The 23,531-nt window shown below is 39.9% G+C and overlaps 1 protein-coding gene across 1 annotated transcript in view; it reads left to right on the top strand.

The window, feature by feature from the left end:
* The window catches only part of mdfi (MyoD family inhibitor), a 71,054-nt gene extending 48,090 nt beyond the window's left edge, over positions 1 to 22,964 (top strand). Inside the window, exons 4-5 of the mRNA XM_055222192.1 lie at positions 15,139 to 15,519; positions 16,344 to 22,964. Coding sequence (XP_055078167.1) covers positions 15,139 to 15,519; positions 16,344 to 16,597 — 635 coding nt within the window. The 3' untranslated portion in view covers positions 16,598 to 22,964. The remainder of the gene's footprint in view (positions 1 to 15,138; positions 15,520 to 16,343) is intronic.
* The last annotated feature ends 567 nt before the right edge of the window (positions 22,965 to 23,531 follow it).

Here is a 23,531-nt window from a genome sequence, read left to right on the forward strand (position 1 = left end):
TCCTGGTTTAGTCCTGTATAGACCTGGTAAACTTAGACTGGGTAAACTTAATGTAAAATGGTAAAAACAACATAATTATTCTCATTTTTACTTAAACTTCTGTAAACATGTTTTGCAGTGTTCCTCTGTCAGCCAATCAATCGCTGTATTCACAATGATACACCACAGTACTGCGTTTCTGAAGTATCAGGTATACTTTAGTGTATTTTGGGTCGAAGGCCAAACGTTGCTGTCGTCTTGTGGGCGTCGTTATAATAGGCCCGGGTCAGTTAAGTGAGAGAAATTATAAAGCAGGGACAGAGTAGATCTACTTACAATGTACTTTTGAGTTTAATGAGGTTTAAAATAGGCCGTGAGCAGAGGTGGAAGAACTGCATGTGCTGTAATGTAGTACAAGTACTGCAGATGTGAGAGTGCTGTCCAAGTAGTTAAAGTGGAAGTATCGCATAATGAGCTGTGTAAAAAAGAAAGGGACAGGTAAAACACTTGAGCTGTTATATTGGGATTGTGATTTGTGTTGACCTGGTTTAGTCCTGGTTTAGTTCTGTTTAGTCCTGGTTTAGTCCTGGTTTAGACCTGGTTTAGACCTGGTTTAGACCTGGTTTAGTCCTGGTTTAGTCCTGGTTTAGACCTGGTTTAGACCTGGTTTAGTCCTGGTTTAGTCCTGGTTTAGACCTGGTTTAGACCTGGTTTAGTCCTGGTTTAGACCTGGTTTAGACCTGCTTCATCATTCATAGATCTGGTTTAGTTCTTGGTTTAATTATGTAATAGAGCTGATTTAAACCTGATTTAGACCTGGTTTAGACCTCGTTTAGTTTTGTATTGACCTGGTTTAGACCTGGTTTAGACCTGGTTCAGTTCTGTAATAGACCTGGTTTAGACCTGGTTTAGTACAAGTACTGCAGATTTGCTGTCCAAGCCATAAAAGTATAGCATCATCAGTTTTGTAAAATAGTGGAGTCTTTTGTGGAGTTTGCATATTCTCCCTGTGTCTGGATGTTTTGTTTGTTTGGGGGGTTTTTTTGTTTTTGTTTTTTTTGTTTTGTTGTTTTTTGCCTGGCTATGATAAATCAAGTCACTCAAAGCACTTTATTAGTGAACCACTCACACATTCACACACACATGTACGAGGAGGGTTAAGTGTCTTGCCCAAAGACACAACAACAGTATTCATTTGTGGAAGCTGGACTTGCACAAGAGTGGGAATCGAACCGCCAACCTTCGGATCAGTGGACAAAAACGTAATATAACAGAAGGAGTGAAAGTGGCAGAATACATATTTATAATGCAATATTTTATCAAAGCATAGTCATCAAAAGTACTGCAGTTGTGGGCATGGATAAAATAAAACTGCGACTACTACTGCTACTACTACTACTACTACTACTGCTACTACTGCTTCCACCACACTATAAGCTATTTGTACTTAATAGTATGCCTAACCTTTGTCCTAGTTTTCTGGTTTAGACTCTAAATTACACTGAGTTTGGAGACAGACGGAGAGAGAGGTTAAGGGAGGTGTCTGCTCCAAGAAAAGTCTTTAAATGTGGGAATAGGTTTGGGTCCCAGAGGAGAGAGAGAGAGCGAGAGAAAGGAGAGAAGCTGCGGATTCAGTGGCATTTTGGGTTAGAAAGAACGACTGGGAGCTGAGATTGTTCTGTATTGTCCTCGCTGCACTATCTGACAAAATTATTGTATGAATGTTTGTATGACTTATGTAAAGAAGACAACTCAATTACAAACTAGCTCTACCTGTGGGTTTAAAACAAGTTTCCTGAACCTACTGTATCTGGAATATAGTTGTAACCATGTATGGAACTTGCGTTTTGCTCAGGGGCACAAAAACAGTACAGGGTCAGGCCAGTTTCTAACCCCTTACCCTCTGGTTGATGGTTAAATGCTGAAATCTAATCAAAAAATCTACCTTTTGTTGATTTTCCTCTGTTGTTGTCTTTGCAGGCTGGACTGTTTTCTGAAAATATTGTAATTATTATTATGTTTGTGATAAAAAATGAAAAAAAAAGCACATTTTAAACACAGTCGATGCCATGTACTGGAAAACATAGAGGTCTAAAGTACTTGTCCACCTCAGTTAATACATAAGCCCCATCGGAGACACAGATTATGATTATGATGACTAATTATGACCATTCAAATTTCAGTTTTAATCATATTTTAATTAATCTTTCAGACCAAAATAGACAAGTGCATTGAATGAATCCTAATTAGAAAGTAGATTATACCTGAAAAACAGATGAAGGGCTGAGCTGCCTAAGAACATGGTCAGACAGTGTTGTGATTTTTCCTGGTTTAAACGGACATATAATGAAAAATCAACTTACATGAGCTTTTAGTCGTCATTCATGCAGCTTTGAGTAAACCTGTCTTTGAGGTTAACTTGTGTTTCAAAAATGTTCCAAGAGATTGAGATTCATCTGGTCTTCTGATAATTTTTTCATACCACGGTTTAGTTTGTTTTCGGACCTGACAGTTCAGACTGCTCACTAGCGCCTCAGAGTGGTCACGTGATCCTGTAACGTGTCCGGTCAGCTGATTTGAATTGCCGTCTTCCTACTGGTGAAAGCAGCACGACAGCGCCATCTGCAGTTCCACCTCTTCAGGACAGTATCTCAGGTGTGTGAGAGTAAAAAGGCCCCCTCGTCCTGGTTTACACAGTTTTAAGTCTAGTGTTACTCTGTGGTGTTGTTGTTGTTTAATCAATTTAAACCATGGTCCCACCAACGGAAATTAGTTCACTTTGGTTTCACTTGGTTTAGCAGGGATGCTGTCAATCAAACCTGTTGCTAACACTAACGGGAGGAACCTAGGGGGAACCTGATTTGCCTGTTATTAATGTTCATATCTTGATTTAGGGACACAGTCACGAAATAAAAAACCTGGGATCATGTAGAGTGGGTCAGTACGAACATTTAAAGATCAAAATGACCAGTCTGACAGCTGCAGTTATAGAGAGGGGGCGACAATTTTTTTATGTAAAGTGAATTGGAGCCAGAATCGATGGAGCAGAAAAGCGGCCATGAGCACTTCATATTTGGAACGCGGCGGCTATCAGGTTAGCTATGTCCATTTATATATGTAATCAATGGCAGAAGAGTCATTAACTGTTGCCAGACTGTGCGGTTGCACAGAAATAACGCTCGGCAGTTGGCATTTGAATTCTCACTGACCATGGTAAAAGTCTCCTTTAACTCAGGAAAGATGGCTCCTCTGTTTGTTATTATGCTGTCATCGGAGGAGGGGGGCGGCCATGTTGTTTCAGAATATGACAGAGGGAGACGTCTCTTTAATTAGAGCCAGGCTTCTGCTGCTGCTGTTGTGAAACTGACACACTTTAGGCACGTTTGTGTTTTCAGTTCTGTGGAGCTCGGAAGTCCCACCAAACTCAAACACTGTACTGTTTTGATGAGACCGCTTTGGGAAAACACGATATGGAGTTTTACTGCATAATGTGAGGTCAAAAAAACATTGGCTTGTATGTGCTGCAGTTCATTGTGTGGTGTCTGGATTTAAAGTTGAACTTGAATAACTGTTTCTAACACGATCAATATTACTACAAATACGTGTATCCTAATGCTGAAACATATTCACTCTAGAGCCGATGTCCAGTGGAGTTGATATCCGCAGGTGCACTGTGGGTCCACTGTGAGTCTGTGACAGCTGGTCATTAAAAGGAACGAAGTTTAGAAACAGAGTTATTAATAGTGGTTATTATAATGATAATTATGGTTAAGGTTAAAGCTACCACCTGCGACTCCCCCCTCCCCTCACCTCTCACCAGGCTGTATAAAGAAGTGGACTAAGGAATCTGACGTCACCCATAGTGCTCGGCTCCAGCCAAATGCACAAAGTTCTATCGGCAAGTTTGGAGGAGATCCAAGTCCAAGTATCATAGCAACCAATCCAGAGTGAGGCTGATGAGGCTAACGCCCATTCCCGTCCACACTGCCGGTTTAGCAGGGAGCAAGCGCTTAACAACGCTGTCAATCAAACCTGTTGCTAACGCTAGCAGGAGTGAACTCGCTCTGGTCTTCTTCTGTCAGGACAAAGCTGGCACACTGTGAGACTGCAGTAACGTAGGTAGCACCTAGTGGAGACATGTGAGAATACAACAGGACGGGGTCGGCCAGTGTAATTACAGAGGGTAGCTTTAACTTTGGAATAGGAAATAGCTAAGGTTAGGGTTAGACAGTCGTCTCCATCCCTCCAGACCCAACGCTCTAGCACTAACCACAAGTGCGAGTACAAAAATATACGGTTATAATATGACATTAAACTATGAAATATAGTGTTTACTTATGTTATACAAATAAATGCAGGTATTTTTTCAGCAAGGTAGCTTTTATGGGCAGCTCGAAAAAACATACAAACTCCATAGAGCACCAGAATCAAAAATACTCCCTAAAGTTAATGAAAATGTACACGAGGAGACAGCATTCAACCAGATGGTCACGAGTTCTAATCCCGCAATCCTATGTGATCTGTGACACCGTAGAAACCCATCCAATCAAACTGTGCAATCACCAATGCACTTAAAATATCCAGCAGATTAAAATGGTTGTCTTTGCTTTGTCTGCACAGGCTTGACAGGACTTGACTTGGACTCAAGGCCAATGGGTTGATCTAGACTCTAGTTTGCACATGCTGAAATAGAAAAAACAAAACAAAAAACATTTCATATAAACACAAAAACAACATCTGAAAACTGAAATCAGCTCACTCTGTATCGAGCTTGATTCGTCATTTTGAAATAATCTGCTGACTTTCATCTTTTGCATGACTCATACCGAATAACGCGTCGTGCTATTGCTAACGCTACAATGCCGTGAACAGCAGAGTTAGCAGATTTAGCCGAGTTAGCGGTTTGTTTGAATGGGACGTGTGCCGACATGATCCGAGTCAGCCTGTATTCCTCTTATTCACCCTCTGATATCTGCAGCTTTATTATATGTACAATAAACACAGGCTGCAAGTGTCTTTATGATTATAGACACTTTACCCACATTTTACCCCCACAGGCTCATCTTAAAACAACACTGCATTCTGCAAACCTGCCTCTGATCCTCCCAAAACATCTGCCAGATTTGCTCCATTAAAATAAAAACCTTCATATGAATTCTTAGGCTATATTCTTTTGTTTTTGTTGTTGTTTTAGCCAGTATAAGTAAGGGTAGCCATTTTGGAATCAAGTTTTGCTGTGATCAAATTTGAATAACTGAACTGATATGTGCAGAAATATATGCTTATGCTGCGGGGACATTATAATATTAAAACGCTGTTGTAAAAGACCAGTCTCTCCGCATCGTGAAAGCCATGAGCGATCAGGACCGCATGTGTGAACCCAATGACCACAAGCGATGTATGTGGGTCCTGCCATATTGTACTAAAGCCATATGTGTTAAGATGTAAAAGACATGTCTATTAGTAGGCCTGTTGCTGAAGTAAATACAGAATTATTCCAAAAATGAAGTAGTTAGTGTATAGTATTTATCGTGTCTTTTAGTGGTTTTAGTGGCCAGAAGCATATTCCACCAAGTTGTGAGATTCATTAGAACTAATTAATACATATGTACTCTTTTGGTGCAACTTTGAGAATCATTATTTTAGCATTTTTATGAAAAAGAGGTAAGGCAGACAGAAGTTTCATACAGTAGCCGTAACGTAGACACTCCAGTGACTCACTCCCGTCTAAGGTGTGAGGTTGTGGTTCAAGAGTTAGGAGCTAGGAATGAGGAGCTAGGTTATAGGAGTTACTACACTGGAGTTACAAGCTTGGGGATAAAATTTTGGGTGTGGAAAATCCCTAAATCCAGATTAACACACACTAACACATGGAGGCTCACGCTAACACAGGCTAACACTCGCTAACACACACGGAGACACACAATAACACAGGCTAACACTTGCTAACACACACAGAGACACACAATAACACAGGCTAACACTTGCTAACACACACATAGACACAGGTTAACACAGGCTAACGCTCGCTAACACACACACTGACACAGGCTAAGACATGCTAGCACACGCTAACCAAGGCTGCGGTTTCCCAGTGCCATCATGCTAATCCCACTCATTTAGCTCTTTATTTAACCACAGCCTTTCATTGTGTTTTTAGTCACACCCTGCTGCACAAGTTTAGCACGAGATCGGGATTTCTCTTGTAGCGGTTTAAAGTACATCCAATTATTATTTTAAGATTAAAATTATGCAAGTGTGCCCTAGCGGTGCCATCTTGTTGCTATACGCTTACGTGTTTTTTATACTGAGAGATTAAAGTTAAATGTTCACTTTATGTTCCATAATTTGTCCTGGTTTGCAGAGGTGTGGACTTGCATGTCCTGACTGGATCTAGTCTGACCTGAGTCACGATTTTGATGACTTGCAACTTTAACACGTGGACTAAGACTTGATTTAAAGGTTCACATTTTGAGACTCATTAAAATGATCTCACCGCGCTGGTTTAGGGAACAGGAGCCTAGCAACGCTGTCAATCAAACCTGTTGCTAACGCTAGTGGGAGCAACCTCAGGGGAAAGAAGGCGCCGACCACTAAACCTATAGACTTGACTCAAACTTGACGTGGAAGAGTTGAGACTTCCTTACGTCATATGATCATATCTTCTACAAGCATGTTCTGAAACGCATGGGACTTTTGCTGTCTCTAAAGAACCTTTACAAAAACAGAGATTTTGAGGGCCAAAGTATTAGTCAAATATATAATCGTCTTGAGGAGTTCTGCTGACTTAGGCCTTTTTGTTTTTCTATTTAATCACGTTTACGACAGCAATGAGGCCTGTAAAAAGATGCTCATCCTTGGAATACATGGCTAATTATGCAGAGTAAACAAACTCCATGTTACCACTGTTGTCATGCTAGCTCGGTTGTCATGTTAGCTCTGTTGTCATGTTAGCTCTGTTGTCATGTTAGCTCTGTTGTCATGTTAGCTCTGTTGTCGTGTTAGCGCTGTTGTCGTGTTAGCGCTGTTGTCGTGTTAGCTCTGTTGTCATGTTAGCTCTGTTGTCGTGTTAGCGCTGTTGTCGTGTTAGCGCTGTTGTCGTGTTAGCTCTGTTGTCGTGTTAGCGCTGCTGTCGTGTTAGCTCTGTTGTCTGTGTTAGCATGTTATTTTACTACAAATGGTATCTAAAAGATATCACATAACAATGTCTAACCAGTTTTAAGAGTATGCAGAGCCTCCAGTTTGCATTTAGCGGTAGCATTAGCCACAGACATCAACAGCGGCTACTCCCATCTACGGGTCCTCACTGATTTATTACCTATAACGTGCTCTATGAACTAAATTTGGATTGCTATCAATTTTTTTTATATATATATATGCATAAACTGCTTACCCTTGTTTGACTGAAGATTTTGTTTTGAGTTTTGTACCCCGCTCCCTCTCTCTCCCTTTCTCCCTCTGTCCTTCTCTCTCTTCATCTCTTCCTCTCCCTCCAGCTCTCTCCTCTTCACCCTTTGGCACAGTTTTCTTTTAACACCGGTCTGACTTGGCAGAGATGTGGCCCTATAAAGAAGCCCATGCAGGATTAGAGGCTGTTTTTTGGTATTTTGGTTTGGACGCTTGTGCTTGTGGGAAATACTAAATGTTAATAATTTCATGGTTTTGGTGACGGCAGCATGTGTGTGTGTGTGTGTGGACGGGTATATAGCACATTCTTGGGACTAAAATCCAGTCCCCGTGACATAAATCCTTTATTGTTAGATCAACGGCATGGTTTAATGTTCAGATATGGGTTACAACCGTAGACTGTATATATAAATGCTGCGTTACAAACAGGAAGTGAGCATGGGCGTGCTTCTGGCTCCATCGACTCTGTCTCTAATTCACTTTCTATTGAAAAACCGTCACCCTCTCTATGACTGCTGCAATGAGCCTTGTCATTTTGCTTTTAAAATGTTCACATTAATCTGCTCTACATGATCCTGGTGTTTTTATTTCACTATTTTCTCAATCAAGATATGAACATTAATAATAGACAAATCAGACCTTTCCCCGAGGTCACTCTCACTAGCAATAGCAACAGACTTGATTAACAGCCCATTCCTTGCTAAACCAGTGGTGTGGGCAGGAAGGGGTGTTACCTTCAACAGCCTCGCTCCGGATTGGCTGTTTGGTTGCTATGATACTCGAGGTCGGAAGTCCAAATATGGAACTCTGCTCCAAATTCGCCCTATAACCGCTAGCTTCTTTGAGCTTCATTTGACTGGAGCCGAACGCTATGGGCGACCTCACTTAGTCCACTTCTTTATACAGTCTATGGTTACAACAGTTTGTGGTTAAGATTAGGCAAGTAGTAGCTATGGTTACGGTGAGGGTCAATCTCTGGGAAATGAATGCAAGTCAATGTGATGTCCCCAAAACGCATGAAAAACCCAATGCGTGTGTAAGCTGACCGCACTGCGAAAATGAATATCTATGTATTAAAATGCATTAACTTCAAAGTATTTATCTTAAGTAGTTTTGACTAGTTTGGGTCATTGGGTTTAGGGCTTCGACAGGGGGGTTACCTCGTAGGCAGAGAAACCAAATTTAACTGCAAAATATCCCTCCATTAAAGTAAAGTTGACAAGTAAAAATTAAAAGTTGGCAACAATAGGTATGTGTTCGAGCATAACATCTGATTATGTTTTGCAGTTATTTCCTTTCGGTGGCTGCTTTGAAACTGCACAAAGGGTCATGCAGGGTTAGGTTTAAGTGAGGACAGACACATGAGAACCAGATCACTTTGGAGGTAATACAAAGCTAACAAGCGTGCAAAAATAATGCCTAAAAGTGTGACCTACAATGTAAAGACCCTGTCCTCATTTTTCCACATGTATTTGAGCAAAATATGTCCTGCCCCGGGACAGATCCATCGTATAAGCAGCTCTTGAGGTCAAAATAAGTCTGCTGTGTGCTGTTTGCATCTAATTATATCGTGTTTCACTGTCCGATAAACCAAGAAGTGAACTGTTAGCTTTTGCTGCTAGCTGTTGTTAGCATTACTCTGTTGGCAAAACTCCGCTCTGGCTTCTGAAAGCTGTGAAAAGGTTTAAATGAGGACAAGCGCATCAAAACCAGTTTACTTTGGAGGTAATACAAAGCTAACAAGTGTAGCTTTGTATTACCTCCAAAGTAATACAAAATATTCCCTACAAAGTGTGACCTACAATGTAAAGGCCCCGTCCCCATTTTTCACACGTATTTGAGCAAAATGTGGCCCGCGTTTTACTGTATGATAATCAGGAAGTGCACTGTTAGCATGCTGTTTGTTGTTAGCCTTACCGTGTTGGCAAAACTCCGCTCTGGTCTCTGAAAGTTGTGAAAAGTGCTTATAAACTCATTGTGGTGAATAATTAGGGTGCTCAGAATGCATAAGTGAGGAATAACTTTGGACCACAGCAAAAAAAAAAAAAAAAAAAGTTAGTTTTTTCATGTTTTTTAAGAGAAAATTCATATGCTTGTGTTCGACAACATCAAAATAAAGACATTTTTGAAAAACACAATTTAGATTTTATAACACAATACAAACTAGCCAACATCGCTTTAAATAGACAGATAAATATTTGAGTTTTAAATCAGTTTGAGTTTTTTACAGTCCATCTTGGAGCAGGGCTGAGGTTAGGCCCACTCACACTCGAATATCTGCAGGCAACAACACGTGCAGACACTCAGAGCAGCAGCAGCAGAAACAAGGGCCCTTTGTCTGAACGCAGCGCTCACAAACCAGGTCAAACATGCAGGAAAGGGACCAGGGTATGGACGGGATTCTGACAAAAATGTGCCTATATCAACAGTACAGCAAACGTGCGCGCTTACGTGTTACCCTGGGGGATTGTAGCCAAAAATAGTCCTCCTAAATACTGTAAAACGATATCACTCAAATAGAAGCAGTACAAATAGACAATAATGATCCAAGAAGCAGTAAAAATGCATTGGAGAGAATCTGGATACGAAGACGTGAGTGTGGTCGCCGGTAAATCCAAACCCGGGGCCTAAATGTGGCCGCCCATTCAAGTCGGTGGGCCGTGCTCAATGGCGCATGTCGCTAGTTTAGCCTTTAGCGCTTCAGATTAGCTATAGCGGACATAGAGTGTGGCCAAAACAATTAAACAATTAAAAAGTTTTTATTTTTTTTAAGACAATAGATGGATTTTGAGCTGAGAAAAAATTTCACATCTGAAAGTAGGTCAAAACTGCGACAAAATTGGACCTTTGTGAAAGTTGTAGGTGCCCTGTCAGTCCCTGTCAGTCCCTGTCAGTCCCTGTCAGTCGAACACAAGCAACACCCTATTCAGTTATTTTAATAGATCCATGAGTGAATCTCCGTGTTTTCAAATGGGCGTGACTGACAGCTGGATTAGCCAATCAGGAACACACATGGTCCGTTTGTACTGGAAAAAAAAATCTCTGTTAATCTGAGGTGAGATAAATTTGATTAGATTTATAAAACATATTTGACCAATGAGCTGCTTTGTTTTACATGCGTCACTGAAAAAAAACTAACAAATCTGATTGGACGATCGCGTTTGACCGGAGAACTAAAAACTACAGCGAGAGATCAGTCTGGATTTACGAGATAAAAGATTTGACATATGTTTACACAATTTACAAGTATAAGGAACAGCACGGATGCACAGTTGGAATCAGATCACAATGTTGACTCTTTTTCTTAAGATTTTTACACATTTTTATCCAAATTTACTTTGAACGAGCTCCAGAAACAGCGAGGAAGCAGACCAGGCAAGACACATGAGAGATTTTTGTACATAATCATTATTTTGCGTAGCTTTTTGAATTTTTTACAAAGTTTTATTTAGATTACCCATATTGACAAAGGGCAAACAGATTTAATAAAACGAGAAATAAAAGGAGAGATGAACTCGAATAGACTGTGTGAAGCTGATCGACCAAACTTTCTATTATTACAACACAGAGACAATGCCTTGGCAGCACTCTCTGATTTCTCCTCGTTTTCAGTATTTCTTCGTGGTCAAACTCGCTCAGCCTTCACATCCTGCCAAACATCTGGAGCACGGCTAAAAAGCTGAAAGCGCTCAATGAAAGAATCTCTGAAAACAGTGGCTTGGGTTTGGGGATTGTAGTTCTGAGCCAAAACAAACATGGCCGCCGGGTTATCTGTCCCAAGCACTAATGAAAACACTCTTTAACACATAGTTTAGCAGCAAGTTTGTGGGGCTACTGTACACATGCGTAAAACTGTGCTCTCTGATTCTGTAAGTTAGCTAGCAGAGAATTAATATAGGTTTGAGATGTTTTGACTATTGCGTGTTTCTTTTGCTAAGATATCTTTTTATAAGCCTTTTTTTTTACTTAAAGCAGACATAATGTGTTTATGTCTGCTGTATAGTTATAATCTATGACACACGTGGATCATTATGTTATAATTTGCACATTTTAAATCACAATATTCATAAAAAAACGACCAAATAAAAGAAACAAAACTGCGGTGTCCAGTGGGAGTTGACATCGCCCTAAACGTCATCACAACAAAGAGCCGTGGAGTTGTCGGCTTCTCCGATGGAAAGCTGCACAACAGGCTAAAGCGACACTGCCGAAGAAGAAAAGAAAACTAAAGAACGAAGTGCGTACGTTACAGTGGGCGTATACCAGTGGCACTGAAAACAGGGATTGATTAGCAAAATGGCGTCTTGAAAATAAGCGAGATTGCTCAAGATTGCTCAAACATACACGAATCACTCCAAATACAAATTTGAGACGGTAAATGAGAAGAAACAACTATATATATGGTTAAAAGCTCTGAAAAGTCCATTTTGCGTTACAGGTCTGCTTTAAGTGTGATTTTTTGTTTTTTTATATGACATTTAGAGAGGCAATTTTGTTATTGAGGGATGATACGGCTTGAAATAACAAAACACAGTATTTACTCAACAAGTGTAGACTCTGAAATATTGATAATATAGTGAATGGTGTTTTGAAGATATGTAAAAGTTGAATATGGATTACAGTTGTCCCTCACTATATCGTGGTTCACCTTTCGCGGTCTCACTGTTTCATGGATTTTTTTTGTGCAATTTTTCCTGCTTTTTTTACAGTGTCTGAGCGTGCATTGTGTTCTGTGTCCTGATTGGCTGAGGGACTGTAGACCATTGTCCATCAGTCTCCTCTGTGCCGTGTCTCCTGTACAGTACAGAATGTGTTCAGACAAATTTACATAAATGTTGGATCGCAGTGTGACTCTGAAGTGCTGTGTGTTTGCAAGTTTTCTCTCCCCGACAAAACCCACAATGTCGATGAAACGTTCTGCACCAACAAATGCGCCTACGAAGGTTTGAACTTTGAGAGAGTTTAAACAAGAGAGAAATGTGAGAAAATGTTAATGCCTGTGTGAGAAAAGTGTATAAAGTGTGTGGTTAGGGGTTTTACAGCCAAAAACATATAGAATCATTGTAAAAAATAAAGCTGACTACATCGTGGATTTCGCCTATTGCGGGTTATTTTTAGAACGTAACCCCCACAGTAAACCACTACATATCGTTTATAATGGAAAAATGCTGCAAAAAAAACTTCCAAATTCTATCTCTGTACTTTTGGGGGCCATTTTTGTCCTTTAAACATTTTTTTCTGAGACTTAAACCTCAACCAATACTTGTGGATTGACATAATATTGTCCCACCCCCGCAGTCCTATTGTTGCTAAATAGATTCAAAACTACTCAAACTGTGATTCTGATTTCTGAAGTAAATTTAACAAATGTATATATTTATTTGTTTCAGTTTGACCTATGTCTTCTTAAGTCTAGTCAGTCCCCTTTTGCACCATGTGTTTTGGGGTAAGGAAATATTTGGGGCCTCAGTAGGATATTAAATACTAGCATAATATGTAAGTGGCGGCTCCCAGCGGTGTCCTGTTTCAGGGCGTGTGTTTGGGTTGGCCCGAGTCGTTCACTTTTGGAGGTGAGGAGCAGTGTTCGCTCTAAGAAACTACAGACACGACTGCGGCCATGAAATGAAATAAACCAGTGCCATGTTTGAATGAAAGGGATTAACGCTATTGTAAGACTATTACTACTTTACATGATCCTGTTGGAAAAGAAGTTTTGGTCCGTGTGGCTTTAGTTTCTTGATAGACCCAGTTGTATTGTATTGTATTGCAGTGGTGGATGAAGTACTCAGTTTTGTTACTTAAGTAAAAGTAAGTAAAGTAAAAGTACAGATACAGAGGTAAAAATTTACTCAAGTAAAAGTATCACATGAAAAAATCTTCTTAAATAAAAGTAGTTAAGTACCTGTTTAAAAATGTACTTACAGAGTAAAAAGTAAAAGTTTAAGTGTAAATGTATTGATGATTGTGGTTTTAAAATGATACATATTTTTGTCACCAGTATCAATATGAATCAGTTTCTTAATTTTCTTATTAATTTTTTGTATTTATTTTGTTCGCTCAAAGCCAAAGCTTGAACTCGAAAACTTTAGTCAGGATATTTCCCACGAACTTGGTAAAAATAACCCCTCAAATCATATGAAAAGTACTTTTTACTTTTCAGTCCAGTTCAAAAATATAGTGGAGTAGAAAGTACAGATACTGCTCTCAAATGCAGTGAAGTAAAAGTAAAAAGTATCCGCTGTAAAATGTACTTAAGTAAACTACAGATATCTCAAAATTGTCCTTAAGTACAGTACGTTAATACTTTTACTTTGTTACCTTCCACTACTGTAGTATTGCATATTCAGTAATGTTATAACTTTGTTCTATAAGTAAATCAGCTAATGAAAAGGAGATGACACAGTGTGCTCAAATAAAATAACATATATATAGTAGTATTTTTGTTGTTTTTGGTTACTCTCTGAGGACCACAACCTCAACAGTGTAAATATGCTTTTGTTATTTTATGAATGAAGACAATGGTCATGGTAAAGTGATATTCAATAAGGTAATACTGGAAGGAATGGCATGACATATTAGGTTTAAAGGGAGACTTGTGTTGGGCCATTCTCTTCAGACATAATGGGGCAGTTCTGTCTCCTCTGGACAGTTGTGGACGAGTCTAGAGAGAAGAGTGAAGCTGCAGAGGTCAGACTCCTCCTGCTTTCGGACCTGGAGCCACACTTTTCTGCTTTGGGCTAATTCCTGGTCTGGTCTTTGTCTAGTCCTGGTTTAGTCCTGGTCTGGTCCTGGTCTGGTCCTGGTCTGGTCCTGGTCTGGTCCTGGTATAGTCCTGGTCTAGTCCTTGGCTGGTTCTTCTCTAGTCTTGGTCTAGGCTTCAGCTGGTCCTTGTCTAGTCCTGGTATAGTCCTCGCTTGATTCTTGTCTGGTCCTGGTCTGGTTCTGGTATAGTTCTTGTCTAGTCCTGGTCTAGTCCTTGTCTAGTCCTGGTCTAGTCCTGGTCTAGTCTTCAGCAGGTCCTTGTCTAGTCCTCGTCTAGTCCTGGTCTGGTCCTGGTCTGGTCCTGGTCTGGTCCTGGTCTGGTCCTGGTCTGGTCCTGGTCTGGTCCTGGTCTGGTCCTAGTCTAGTCCTGGTCTGGTCCTTGTCTAGTCCTGGTCTGGTCCTAGTTTGGTCCTGGTCTGGTCCTGGTCTGGGCCTGGTCTGGTCCTGGTCTGGTCCTGGTCTGGTCCTAGTCTGGTCCTGGTCTGGTCCTAGTTTGGTCCTGGTCTGGTCTGGTCCTTGTCTAGTCCTGGTCTGATCCTGGTCTAGTCCTGGCCCGGTCCTTGTCTAGTCCTGGTCTAGTCCTGGTCTAGTCCTGGTCTAGTCCTGGTCTGGTCCTTGTCTAGTCCTGGTCTGGTCCTAGTTTGGTCCTGGTCTGGTCCTGGTCTGGGCCTGGTCTGGTCCTGGTCTGGTCCTGGTCTGGTCCTGGTCTGGTCCTAGTCTGGTCCTGGTCTGGTCCTAGTTTGGTCCTGGTCTGGTCTGGTCCTTGTCTAGTCCTGGTCTGATCCTGGTCTAGTCCTGGCCCGGTCCTTGTCTAGTCCTGGTCTAGTCCTGGTCTAGTCCTGGTCTAGTCCTGGTCTAGTCCTGGTCTGGTCACTCACAGGCTCACAAAGTCAAATAAATGTGTTTAGTTATAAAACTATGAAAGATAAAATTATAAAAGATTAAAAAAAGATTATTAATGTTCAGATTTTCTCGTCTTTCTCTTCTCAGGTCAACCAATGGCCCGATCCACCCCAGTCCACCACACCCAGCCCTGTCGGACTCAACCCAGCAGTGGGCACCTCCGGAACGGCACCAAAGCCCCATCCCACTGCCCCCACCACACACACCCCTCTCCCCATCACAACCACCAAACCCACACCCCCCTCACACACTCCTTCCAGGCCAATGGGGTGCGCAACGGCGGCCCTCACCCCAAACTGGGCTCTCTTCCGCGGGGAGGCTCGTCCACGTCGTCCTCGTCATCGGCCGGTCCCAGACACTCCTCCAGGAAGCTCCAATCCAACCCCTCCATCACGTCCCAGAGCAGCAAGAGGAGCAAGAGCAGTTCCAAGAGTAACAGCTCGCAGATCCCCACAGAAGCCCAGGACGGTGAGGCTCAGGCGGGAAAAGGGCATGGGCTTGGGGTAGTGAGAGTGTGGGGAATAAATGCATATATTCAAGTGTATTTTATCACTGGAAGAAACATCATGATGAGCTAGCAGCCTTGGTTCATCATGAACCTTTTGTAGCCCGTTTCAGCTCTACACTTCCTGCACACACCTCCTAATTGACAGGTTGATTTAACAAACTGGAAGTGTGAACTTTCAAATGAATCTTGTGCCTTAAGTGACCCACAGCCAAAAGACTGCCTTACCCTTATTGATATCAAAAGAAAAAGAAAATCTGTCAACCGGACCAAATGTTGTAGGAATGAAGACGTTTTGCTGCTCATCTAAGCCGCTTCTTCAGTTCCTCACTAGCTCCTCCCTTCACATAGATATAAGGCAGTGTCAAAAAGTAATCTGACCAGAACTGACAAAGGGGCTTGGATGAGCAGTGAAACATCTTCACTCCTACAACTTTTTCTCCAGTTGATAGATTTTATTTCTTTTTGCTCTGCATCAGACCTGGACGACTGAGGGATTACACAGATATCTTACCCTTATTGGGCTCAGAGACTGGTTATTTTTCTTCAAAGCCTTCAAGTAGGGATCAAATAGTTTCAAATCATTTAACAAAACATAAATTATCGTGAAATGAACAAGAGTGTAGAATAAAACCCTTTCAGTCATATGCACAGCTAAACAGAACCATTTTGAACCTGGATTTAAACATTGTCAAAGTAGAAGCCTCTCTCCTTGTCTTAAATACATTTATTTCAATATCGGCCTGCTTATAATGCAGTATCTTACCCCTCTCTCCTCCCTCCTCAGACTGCTGCGTCCACTGCATCCTGGCCTGTCTGTTCTGCGAGTTCTTGACGCTGTGTAACATCGTGTTGGACTGCGCCACCTGCGGGTCGTGTGCGGGGGACGACTCTTGCTTCTGCTGCTGCTGCGCCTCAGAGGAGTGTGGAGACTGTGACCTCCCCTGTGACATGGACTGTGGGATCATCGACGCCTGCTGCGAGTCGGCCGACTGTCTCGAGATATGCATGGAGTGTTGTAGTCTCTGCTTCTCCTCCTGAGGACTGCCGGGGTCAAAGTTCGCAACTGAGCTATCGGGATTAACGTGAACCAAAGTGTATCGAAGATGCGGAAGTCTTGCTGTTCAAGCCCAGTTAATGCCGAGTTTACAGAAGCGATGGTTTTGAGAGATCGTCGTCTGAGGCCAAGCAAGCTTCACGGAAAAGTTGGAAGTTTTATTCTGTATTGACTGAGGGATTGGGATTAACTTGGACAAGTCTGGAATCAAAAGACGCAAAAATGCAAGTCTTCTAGTTCAGTTTTCCATCATCAAAAGGCATATGTTACCCAACCAAACATACTTGATTGATAAAGTCTTAACTGTTTGATCAAGATAGGTTGGACCGGTCTAGAATAGAAGTGTGTTGAAAAATGTCTTGTGAGTCAAGCCCAGATAATGCCAAGTTTACAGAAGCAATGGTTTTGAGAGATCTCCATCTGAGGCCAAGCAACCTTCATGGAAAAAGAACTTTCATTTAGTATTGACTGAGGGATTAACTTGGATGAGTGTGGAATCAAAAGACGTCAAAAATGCAAGTCTTCTAGTTCAGTTTTCCATCATCTGGCTTCTCCACCAAAGTCTTAACTGTGTGATCAAGATAAGTTGGACCAGTCTAGAATCAAAGTATGTTGAGCCCAGATGATGCCAAGTTTACCGAAGCAATAGTTTTGGGAGTTCTCTACCTGAGACCAAGCTAGCTTCATGGAAAAAAAAACTGGATTGGGATTCATTTGGACCAATATGGCACGAAATCATGACAAAGTTCAATACGCCATGTTAAAAGGGGCTGTTGTAAACCCATGTGTCCAACTTACCCAGCAACAAGCATTTGTCAGCTATTAGGAACTTCAACTGCTCACCAAGCCTTCCAAAGCCTCAACAAGCCTATACACAATCGCAACAACACCCCAATAACCAAGATTTGCTCACACATGTAGACATCAACGTTTGACGCTTGGGAAATTTGGGGTTGGGCCATGTCTTAAAAGCCTGGACTATTTACACAACATTATTACTAGACAAGTTATTTTTGCAGTGAAGTGAATCAATGCATTACAAAAACAAGACTTTCTGTAGTGACTATGGACATTTCTACACAGCCTGGTTGCAACTTGCACTCTTTTTCTTAAGTTCACAAGTATTTACGGGGTTTATGAAATGCCCTCAACAATATAAAGAACTGTGACTGCGCGAGGTCGAACTTACTGCAATGCTTTCAATGCAATTTAGGAACAGAACTCGTGCCTACCTTCGTTTTGCTGTTTTGGTCTTCACAGCACAGCCTTTTTTTGCACTCCAAGCCTACACCGAATAAGCAGCAAGAAGCCATATCTCGACAACAAGCATTTGACTAATTTTCAGCTCAAAATTTCCTAAAATCCATACTTGAGTCCTGTAGACAAGTTATTTTTTGTAAGAATAAACCCACTTCATGACCAAAGTAGCCAAGAATGGTAACTTTATTGACAAAACCAAATTTGAAATACGTTCTACAGTTTCATACAACAAAATGGCGTTTCTATTCAAAAACGTCCAAAATCCCAAAAACCTGAATTTCGATGTGATCAGCTTTCGAGTTCTGGGGTTATTTTTGTATCGTGATTGACAACTGAAAACAAAATTTGAAATACAATCTAGAGTTTCGCGTTTTGGACAACATGGCTTCCCCTGTCAATGTTAAAACTACAAACTCTTTCACCTTACATCCAAAGCAGCAAGGAGAAAAACTGACACATTTTAAATCAAAACATCGCCATAAAACCTTCTATTATAGAGAATCTTTTTGTGCCTTTTTGACTGACTGGAACTATTTGGAGCGTTCAAATTGACCTCTAAAGGCAAATGAGAAAATTGGCTCCTTTTAACTGGATTTAGATAAGAGCAAAGACCTATAATGGAAAAATGGTTTCTTAGATCTTGGTTTAGTCTCCACAAGGTTATTTCCATTCACTGCAGTAGCTTTTGGGACGATGGTGAATTGGCCACTGCCTTCTTAATGTCCTTGTTTGCAACCTACAGAAAATAGGAACGTACTGGAGGCTTGTTGCAATAGAAGAGACAGAAAAAGACACAACTCAAAGACGATCTTGCAATGGATTCCTTGATACTGGATCATAGACTTTGCGAAAATGGGAACTAAGGACTTTAAAATTAGTTTGTTTTTTGTGGAATTTCTGTGCCTTCTTCTCGTGTTTTAATTTGCTCTACACTGCAAAAAAGATTGTCTGCATGAGTTGAAATTACTGTGATCCCAAATGTTTATCTTGAGTCATTTTGACAAGCGTAGATTTATGTATTATTAATGTATTCCAGATTGTGTCACTGTTTCATTCTGGTTCCAATATTTGTTTTTCTAATTTTAAGCGAAATAATTTGCCGTTGAAGATTCATTTAAGAAGTTATCTTGACGTGTTAAAAGCTCTGGAGCTGCGTTTTACCGTCTTAAAAACGTGAAAATCTGATCTAGTTCATTTTTAAACGATTTGCAATGGTCCAAAGTTCTTCCTCACTGACCTTGTGAATTCAGAGCATCCTAAATATTCACCACGATGAGTTTATAAGCATTTTCACAACTTTCAGAAACCAGAGAGGAGTTAAGCCGAAACAGTAAAGCTAACAACAACTAGCATGCTAAGCACACACTTCCCACAATTTTGCTTAGGTCATGTATTATTAATGTTTTCCAGATTCTATGACTATTTCATTCTGGTTTCAATATTTGTTTTTCTAATTTTAAGCGATATCTTTTGCCATTGAAGTAAAAAACTAAACAAAACACACTCTTAAGAAGTTAGCTTGATACGTTAAAAGCGCTGTACCTGCGTTTTACCGTCTTAAAAACATAGAAAACTAATCTAGTTCATTTTAAACGATTTGCAATGGTCCAAACTTATCTTATCTTGTGAATTCAGAGCATCCTAAGTATTCACCATGATGAGTTTATAAGCATTTTTCACAACGTTCAGAAACCAGAGCGCAGTTTTGCCGTCCCTGTAAAGCTAACAACAACTAGCATGCTAAACGCGCACTTCACACAGTTTTGCTCAAATATATGGAACAAATTTGGTACAAAATCTACTTTCGCGTTGATAAATTTACCCCAAAATGAAAAAATACATAACTGAAATGCATAAACTATTGAAACCCCATCCAAAGTCACTTTAACTCATGCAGATACTCCTTTTTGCAGTGAAAGCGTCTAGATTTCTTGTTCAATAAAAACCTGTATTAATCCTTGTTTTGTAGATTTTAGTTAAAGATATTTTGCATTCCTTCCGACCAATGTGAAAAACTCCTATATCTTATGTGTTATCAGGTCGCCGTCTCCTGGAAAACTAATTTAATTCAACAGAAAATCTCACAATGTTATGCACACATCGTTCTATATGCGTCTTGTATAAATGGTACGTTTTTGATAACAGAAATTTCATATGCCCGGACGCATACACTAGCCACATATTCAATACCTCCCATGCAGTGCCTTCCAGATCTGTTGCGCATTTAAAATAAGTTGATACCAATCTGGTAGGGACCAATAATAAGAAACAGTATTATTTGTGCAATCATATTTTTCATGGAAATACCAAAGAGTTTGACTACAGCTAAGTTTTCTATAGCCTGTAATTACTTTGTCCATGCAGCAGTGGTTTTACATAAAGCCCTTTTATGGGAAATTGAACACTGTTTAATATAAATATACAATAAGGCAAGGTTCTTTCAAAGGAAAAATAGTATGGACTGACAATTTCAATACGTGTGAAGGGTCTGTGGCTCAAACTCCAAGTAGAAATCACAGCAGTAGTGAGTTTTTTTACTGCCAAAGAAACATTGTTTACATCTGTTTTTTTTACTATGCACACTTAAATAAATAGTGGTAGGTTGTTTCTATATTACACCAAATGGTCACATGACTCTTGCGAGGTTTTAGCCGTGTTAAAATGCCCCTCCCTCCTCAAAAACATACCGCGAGTTGTGTTTTGTTTCACTCACACATGTTTAAGTAATCCTGGTTTATTAGTCTGTTTACATCGCCAAAGTTCAAAATGGTCTGTTCCACCTTGTGATGTCATTAAGTGGTAGTTTTAAAGTCAACAGCAATCTTTTACCTCTTGTTTCATAGAGATGGGAATTTCCAAGGTTGAAATGATCCAAATGATTCTAGTGAAGGTATGTGGAGTTTAAAAACACAGTGGAGCACTTCCTGACATCACAAGATGGAACAGAGTGTTTTCAGCTTGAAAGAAGAACTCAGTGTAAAATATGCAGGGTTTGTGTGTTAAACATGTGTGAATGAGACAAAACACAACACTGGGTATGTTTTTGATGAGGAAACAACATTATAACATAGATCAGATCAGAAATAGAGCAATATGGGCCCTTTAATCTTATTTGTCCTTATGTTCCCATATAGGATAATTATGGCCCCTTAGCCAGCGTCTTTGTGCAAATTCTTTAGTTTAGTTAGTTGTATTATTTCTTATTTTGATGAGAAAACTGAGAATGGTTTGCAAACATCAATACTATCGGAGTTCAAGTTTACAATCACCCATTTGATCTTTCTTTGCAATGCTATAATTCCAAATATGAAATAGTTATTGGCTCTATCCACAGACAATAGCCTACACTTTGGTTTGGTCCAAGTACTTTTGATTTTTAATGCTAATTCATGCTAATACAGTTTGCCTGATTTACCGAACAAAATGCACAGTTAATGTTTACAATAAGTGAAAGGATCCTGTTGCCATTCAAACTCAGATTAGGTTTTTTTTTATTATAATTTTGAATAGATGTTTAACTTACATCTCAAGTCGTCATTCTGAAACTTGGAGAACCAGATGAACGTCAGATTTAACCCTATAGTGTTGACTGATTGAGTGATCGGGGCAGTATTTGAGTATTTTTAATCTTCCATGATAACTTGACTTAAACCAAACCTTATGGATGTTTTGTTATATCTGCACAGCCTTGTTATGTCAACTCAGGTTCTCTTCCTGTCAGAAAAACAGGACCCAACCCAAATACATATACCTTTATGTGCCCAGAGGACAATCATGTTTATCGTTTTAGTGATGTTACCCATTATATTTCTCAAACCAAAGAGTATGTAAAACTGTCATTGTTTCTGCGTATCAATAAGATTATGTTTACTGACTCTGTAGTTGGCTCTATGCACAACAGCGCCCTCTATCTCACTGTTAGCGTCACTACTTCCTGTCCAAACTGTATCTCTGTAAGGTTCTTGACAAGTCATGCTAAAATTAATAAATATTTAAAGATCAGACAGTGGACATGGAGCTGTGCATGGATGTCACTGACAACATGTTCAACACAACACCAATAAAATACTTCACCTGTTTGTCTCAATGCTAACGCCACTGCTAACTTTGAGGCATAATAAATATTAAAACACCACAAACTGAAGTATTCTACATTTTAAAAGACAATTGAATAGTCTTTATTTAGTTTTATTTGAATTTGAATAGGTTATTTGCTTTATATTTTATAATTTTAATAAAGGTTAATGTAAACTTTGAGACACAGCGAGCTAGCTAGCGTGCTACTGTGCGCAGAGCCAATATTAAGCATCTCAAAGTTGGACCAAAAATGTCTCTATGTATTCTTATGTGTTATGTCACAAATGTTTGTTAACTTTATTCAATTTGGACATGTTTTACACTGCAAAAACCTGTTAAAATGTGTGTGTGCTTATCTGAGTAATTGAGTAGTTTTGACTTGATTTAGTTACATACATAGGACTACTTTTTTATTTTTATTTTTTATTTTGCTTTGGATCAGATCATTTCAAAGACAAAACACTCATCAACACCCATTATTTAAAGCCAACATTTACTTTTGTGTTGTTTTTAAGAATTATCTGCTTGCGAAACTTGAAATAACCCTAAAATGCTAAATAAACCCCAATTAAATCAATTGCATTACATACAATTAAGTCAAAATTACTCAAAACAAGGTTCATAGGTTCATATTCAAATTTCAAATCATTGTAATTCATTCAAGTATTTCTTCCTCTTTCCCTTTTTTTGCAGTGTGTATAACCTTATTTAAAGTTGGACGTGTTTTAGGGCTGGCCACCTGTCCGTAGTTAGCATTAGCTGTTTTTGTTAGCCTGTAGTCCACTATATGTCACTGTGTTTACATTAGTCTATGTTAAGTCCATTTGAATCGCTGAATCGTGGAAGTGGCATTCAGACCCTGTAAAACTGAATAAACAATGTGAAATACAGGCTCGGACTGGGTTTATGTGACGCTTATTAAATGTGGCATAAAACAACTTTGTACAAATATAAAGTCATAAAAACGTCTGGGTTAATACATCAGATTACATCATGTGAAGCTGTGGTTCCCAAATGGAGGGTGGGGGCTCAAAGTGGGTCAGAGGTGAAAGTTGTACAGCTTTTGGTTAATTTTAAGGTAAATGGACTGTTTTATTAAAAGAAAACACGTGTAATATTCTTAGTATATTAAGGGATTTATTATTTGGAAATGACAACCTGACGACCTGAACCAAAGCTTTAGTTGTTGTATATTGCTATGATGTAAATAAATCAAGAGCTTTGGGTCGAAAGGAAAAGCTCTCGATTTACCGGTCAAACCAGGTTCCTGCGCTCAGCTATGGTCATGAGCTGTGGCTAAAGACCGAAAAAAAAACCCCAAGATGGCGGATACAAGCGGCCGAAATGAGTTTTCTCTGGTCTTCATAGGGTGAAGACCTCTGCTCATCGCTCCCTAAAGATGAAAGAATATTCTGAAATAAGTATGAATATTAAACATTACGATAGCTACACAAATATACAAGTGTAAGGGGTAATTCCGCTCACATTTGGTCAGTTACACAGCAATTACTGTACACTCAAATGAACAGGACTTCACTGAGGTTGAGTCGCCTCATACAAATCTTTGCTCAGATTTTAACA

Source organism: Periophthalmus magnuspinnatus, chromosome 5 (assembly GCF_009829125.3).
Source record: "Periophthalmus magnuspinnatus isolate fPerMag1 chromosome 5, fPerMag1.2.pri, whole genome shotgun sequence".
Classification (NCBI taxonomy): domain Eukaryota; kingdom Metazoa; phylum Chordata; class Actinopteri; order Gobiiformes; family Gobiidae; genus Periophthalmus; species Periophthalmus magnuspinnatus.